At 40.7% G+C, this 6,161-nt stretch overlaps 1 protein-coding gene across 1 annotated transcript; it reads right to left on the bottom strand.

Annotated features, from left to right (window-relative positions):
- Positions 1–220: 220 nt before the first annotated feature.
- On the bottom strand, positions 221–1,729 carry LOC139442348 (uncharacterized). The gene is made up of 4 exons (XM_071223147.1): positions 1,636–1,729; positions 1,059–1,500; positions 709–880; positions 221–586 (listed from the first exon to the last, which is right to left on the bottom strand). Exons 1-4 carry the CDS (start codon positions 1,727–1,729, stop codon positions 221–223), a joined length of 1,074 nt encoding a protein of 357 aa, XP_071079248.1.
- Between the last annotated feature and the right edge of the window lie 4,432 nt (positions 1,730–6,161).

Below are 6,161 nucleotides of genomic sequence, written 5' to 3'. Positions count from 1 at the left end.
GTCATGTGTGATGTGATACTGGTTTATTATTAGAGCAAACATAACAAATAAGCGCACTCTGTCAGGTATTACATTCAATTAACACTTCCCTTTCACACAAGAAGCACATGTTACAATTAACAACACATAATACAACCTTCACTCAAACAGATATAGCACTATTATAGCATCATACACAGCACATGGGTAGATATACGAAGATATAAGCTAAATAACATATTTAGTAACCACACTCAAGAGCCCTGAGGATATGATACTCCTGAATCCCATGACGATTACGGAATTTCCTCTTGGCGATTTCGGATCTTGTCCTGGTGTTGCTGTTCCTGTTGCGTTTGTTGCCGAAACACTTCTTGACTTGCTCCACGGTGACGTTACCAGCAACAGCGAGAGATTCATATACGATAGCAGAAGGATAGGGATGGTGCAGATTGGACTGATACCAGCCCTCCATCAGCTGAACGGCTCGCTTGGACAATGGTGGTCTTCGCTTGACTCCAGGGACGTGGATGTTCATCTGAATCTCCATACTTTTCTTCTCTTTCTCTTCCAGAAGACTGAGACTTTTCTCGACTCGATCAATCACCTAAAGGCAGAAAGAACAAAAAAGCTAATGTTAGATATGTCACGATATGTCACGTATGAATGATATCATATGATGTTTCTTTACACCTTCGTTTTGTCCTCTAACATTGACAGGAAACTTACCTGATGTATTTGGGTATCAAAATGACGACTAAGCCAATCTCGGTAATGGCATGTCAGGCTGGTATCAGCCATCACCTCCATTCTCTTCATCTCGATACTGGACGCATGGAAACGAAACAAGGTAGAAAGCTCTCGCACCTGGTCTGCATAGAACCTCTCTAGATGGTGGAATCTAAAAGAAGATGAAAACAAAGATTACACACATTTTCTTTACAGAGTCGTACGCTCATTTCATTTAGTCATCATCTATACAACACACACGTTCGTCGTCTTTTTTTCAAATACCGTATAACACTGACACAATGAAGAATAAACACACGTTAAGAATAGATATTTGAATTGCACTCTACCTTTTCAATAGTTCGCACTCTCTGGTTGTCAGTGGTAACTGGTTTCCTGGCAACATGGACTGAAAGAGCATACTGGGAAAGTTGGTCTGCTTGCACTCGGAAACCAAGGCACCCCGGAGGTCCTCGTCCAACAATGGGTTGACTGCAACAGTGGACTCTGTGGATGCTGGACTGAAGCAAAGGGTGTCGGTTGGGTCAAGGCTGGGTAAGGGTGATGGTGAAGCAATGCATGTGTTGTGTGGTTCTGTTTCTCCATTGCAAGCCGCACGAAGAGAAGTCAAGGGAGGAGGAGATGCTTGTGTTACATCCAAATCTGCGGACATAGATGTATTATCTGGCTCATCATCACAGTGTTCTTCAATTGTCTTGAAGAGGGCGTTGAGGGAATCCTGGAATTCAGACTCGGATACGCCAGCTGTGATGTCACAGTCTTGTGTTGAATCTGAAACATAAAGAAATGACAGTTCATTATTTAAACAACATTTGGAGATTAAGGTAATGGAAATTGAGAAAGGGGATTCCTCTTTGAAATTATAATATCACACACTTAAAAGAATAATTAACAGAAATACCATACCTAGGATTTGAATTTCACTACGATCACATGTCTCGAAGGTGAATATATCATCTTCCAACAAGCAAGGAGAATACGACAGATCGATGCCAGCCATCTTTATTAATCCGTTGTCGCTATATTCACTGGTATGGATTGATGAATACTGAGAGTGAATGATGTCTGTTGTGGACTTACTTACTTACTTACTTTGGAGATTTAACGTGCGCTTTCCGACTGACGCGTATTTCGCACACGGGCCCGGCCAGGCCATTTAATGTGTTTCCGAAAGGGGCGAGGGTGGTCTGTGCAACCCAAGAGGGGGCTTTAGGGGTTGCTTATATAGAATTTGGGAATTTTGAGATTTGGAATAGATGCCGATGGGGTTGGGGAGGAGAACTAAGGGAGCTGGGTATGGTGGATGATTGTTTGTTTTTGTGATTTTGATTTGGTAGGTTATTATGGTTTTAGATGCGTTTTATTAGTTCCGTTTTTATTAAGAATACGCCTAAGGCCTTGAAGTTTTCTAGTTTATTTTGTGGGTTTAGTATTGCTTCTAGAGTGAGAGCCTTGTTTAGATTGAGGGTGGTTTGTAATGCGGTTCGATGTGTTAGGTAGTGTGTGCAGTGGATGAGTGCGTGTTCTGGGGTTTCTGGTTGTTTGCAGTGTGGGCAGTTACCTGTAGTGTGTTTTTTAAAAATTTTTAGGTGGTTATTTAGGTTGGTGTGTCCTGTTTGGAGTTTAGTGATTACTCTGTCGATTTTTTTGGATGGATGGAGAATTTTTGGTTTGGTTAGTGGTTTGCTGAGCACTCTTTTGATTTGGCTATTTGAGTTTAGATACAGGTAATGCCATTTTTTTGTGATTTTTTGTTTGTTTACACTTTTAATTTCTGATTTTGAGATGGGTAAGTTTAAGCTTATTTCTGGGATTTTGAGGGATAGTTTAGCTGCTTTATCGGCGTTTTCATTACCGTATATTCCTACGTGGGCGGGTATCCACAAGAAGGTTATTTGTTTGCCTGCTTTTGTTAGGTCGTTGGAGCTTTTAAGTATTTGATTTATTAATTTAGGTCGGTTTTTGGTATTTTTGTTTTGGAGGGCTTGTAGTCCACTTAGGGAGTCAGTAAGTATTAGGATATTTTGGTTGTTTTTGGATTCTTGATTGTGGAGGGCTGAGGCCATGCCCATTAGTTCGGCTGTGAATATTGATTGGTTATTTGGGAGTCGGAAGGATTGTGTGGAAAACAACCGCGTCCATATATACCATGTCAGGTGAGAAGAAATCACCTATCAACACACCTTTACATGCATTACCAAGAATAGCCATTACAGAATACGAAAGTTGATTAATCCTTTCCTTACTGATTGATAAACGGACCTGACGCTCCGTATTTATGAAAGAGTCCGCTGCTTATCAAAACATACTCACTTCGAGTGCTTACCTTTGAACTCTAATCACACAACTCAAGCTCTGTGTATTAGAGTTTGGTTCACACTTAGCTCTTATCCAACCACATCTTTTATTTGATACATTGATTGGAAGTCGAATATGAAGGAATATCGATGTATAATGGATACTAGTTTAGTCTGTACAGGGGACAGTGAGGACACAACTAATATTTAGATAGAAACCCCAAAAGAAATACAATATTAAACTAGTGTTATAGCGTCTTCGAAGAATCTGAACTTATTCAATATAGTGTGCGCATGTTGATATGACAAAGTGAAAGCAGTCTGTAAATTCATAGTTGTTCTTAAATTGCACTTGGTTTTCAATGTGGTCGTTAATGTGTGCGTCCTAATGTCGACTAAATTGAGTGGGTAGTAATTAGACAACTAATATGTTTAAAGAGCGATTGAGCTGGGTTGAACGCTGCTTTTAATATATTGCAGTTATATCACGGCGTGCCAGCTTAATGTGGGAGGAAAGCCCGAAGTGATGCAGGTCTTAGACGTTTACCTTTTCGGTGAAACCCACAAGCACGGGTATGGTGCTGATAAAGCTAGAAACATAATCATCGGGGCGAACCGGGATTCGAACCCACAACCCAAGTTTCTGGCGTACCCAAGGGACGCAGCGAATCGCGGCGCCTCAGACGACTGGGCCCCCAATGTGTATAAAAAAAATTACATTTCAAAACTTAATGCTTTAAAATATCATTGTATGTATCATTGTATAATATGAAAGCATTCAATATCGGCGAGGATGTAGCTATTGGAAAATGAATGCAGTCCGTAAATCCGTCCTTAGTGATCAGCAATCGGCTCGACTGGCAATCAAGATGTATAACATTCATTAAAAGACATTCGGGCGAAGTGGCATTCTGTAAATAGTATACATGTATTCAATAGGAAATAATTATTTCCGTCTGATTACATTGCCAGACAATATTGTAAATCCATGTTGTTTTGATAAGGACATGAAGCCTGTATTTCATATTATGCACACCAAGAAGAAGCGTGCAGGGTGAAAAACGAACATGATGTCATTGTGTTCCCATGATGGACTGAAGTGCCATACATGAATCGTACCATGCATGTTACATAACCATTTCAAATGTGTATTATGATTTTCTGACAGTATCTGAGTAATACATGAACCCTTGGTTCGCGGGAAGCATGGAGGCCAAACAAATAAGTTCAAATAATGTTCCTTTCACGATAGGTCTTCGATCGTCAGGTGGATATGATATCTTCAACGCATTCACGTTGTTGCGTGGTTATATCAAGAACAAGTCATGTGTGATGTGATACTGGTTTATTATTAGAGCAAACATAACAAATAAGCGCACTCTGTCAGGTATTACATTCAATTAACACTTCCCTTTCACACAAGAAGCACATGTTACAATTAACAACACATAATACAACCTTCACTCAAACAGATATAGCACTATTATAGCATCATACACAGCACATGGGTAGATATACGAAGATATAAGCTAAATAACATATTTAGTAACCACACTCAAGAGCCCTGAGGATATGATACTCCTGAATCCCATGACGATTACGGAATTTCCTCTTGGCGATTTCGGATCTTGTCCTGGTGTTGCTGTTCCTGTTGCGTTGGTTGCCGAACCACTTCTTGACTTGCTCCACGGTGACGTTACCAGCAACAGCGAGAGATTCATATACGATAGCAGAAGGATAGGGATGGTGCAGATTGGACTGATACCAGCCCTCCATCAGCTGAACGGCTCGCTTGGACAATGGTGGTCTTCGCTTGACTCCAGGGACGTGGATGTTCATCTGAATCTCCATACTTTTCTTCTCTTTCTCTTCCAGAAGACTGAGACTTTTCTCGACTCGATCAATCACCTAAAGGCAGAAAGAACAAAAAAGCTAATGTTAGATATGTCACGATATGTCACGTATGAATGATATCATATGATGTTTCTTTACACCTTCGTTTTGTCCTCTAACATTGACAGGAAACTTACCTGATGTATTTGGGTATCAAAATGACGACTAAGCCAATCTCGGTAATGGCATGTCAGGCTGGTATCAGCCATCACCTCCATTCTCTTCATCTCGATACTGGACGCATGGAAACGAAACAAGGTAGAAAGCTCTCGCACCTGGTCTGCATAGAACCTCTCTAGATGGTGGAATCTAAAAGAAGATGAAAACAAAGATTACACACATTTTCTTTACAGAGTCGTACGCTCATTTCATTTAGTCATCATCTATACAACACACACGTTCGTCGTCTTTTTTTCAAATACCGTATAACACTGACACAATGAAGAATAAACACACGTTAAGAATAGATATTTGAATTGCACTCTACCTTTTCAATAGTTCGCACTCTCTGGTTGTCAGTGGTAACTGGTTTCCTGGCAACATGGACTGAAAGAGCATACTGGGAAAGTTGGTCTGCTTGCACTCGGAAACCAAGGCACCCCGGAGGTCCTCGTCCAACAATGGGTTGACTGCAACAGTGGACTCTGTGGATGCTGGACTGAAGCAAAGGGTGTCGGTTGGGTCAAGGCTGGGTAAGGGTGATGGTGAAGGAATGCATGTGTTGTGTGGTTCTGTTTCTCCATTGCAAGCCGCACGAAGAGAAGTCAAGGGAGGAGGAGATGCTTGTGTTACATCCAAATCTGCGGACATAGATGTATTATCTGGCTCATCATCACAGTGTTCTTCAATTGTCTTGAAGAGGGCGTTGAGGGAATCCTGGAATTCAGACTCGGATACGCCAGCTGTGATGTCACAGTCTTGTGTTGAATCTGAAACATAAAGAAATGACAGTTCATTATTTAAACAACATTTGGAGATTAAGGTAATGGAAATTGAGAAAGGGGATTCCTCTTTGAAATTATAATATCACACACTTAAAAGAATAATTAACAGAAATACCATACCTAGGATTTGAATTTCACTACGATCACATGTCTCGAAGGTGAATATATCATCTTCCAACAAGCAAGGAGAATACGACAGATCGATGCCAGCCATCTTTATTAATCCGTTGTCGCTATATTCACTGGTATGGATTGATGAATACTGAGAGTGAATGATGTCTGTTGTGGAAAACAACCG

The sequence above is a fragment of the Haliotis cracherodii genome, unplaced genomic scaffold, assembly GCF_022045235.1.
Source record: "Haliotis cracherodii isolate W230 unplaced genomic scaffold, xgHalCrac1.p SCAF_5, whole genome shotgun sequence".
In the NCBI taxonomy this organism is placed as follows: domain Eukaryota; kingdom Metazoa; phylum Mollusca; class Gastropoda; order Lepetellida; family Haliotidae; genus Haliotis; species Haliotis cracherodii.
Note: the sequence above shows the minus strand (reverse complement) of the source record. Positions and strands in the feature narration are given on the sequence as shown.

Coding starts and splice junctions, on each gene's coding strand:
- LOC139442348 (XM_071223147.1), bottom strand. CDS start 1,729: ATGGCTGGCATCGATCTGTCGTATTCTCCTTGCTTGTTGGAAGATGAT. Junction 1,501..1,635: donor TAGTGAAATTCAAATCCTAG/GTATGGTATTTC, acceptor TTTATGTTTCAG/ATTCAACACAAGACTGTGAC. Junction 881..1,058: donor GAGTGCGAACTATTGAAAAG/GTAGAGTGCAAT, acceptor ATCTTCTTTTAG/ATTCCACCATCTAGAGAGGT.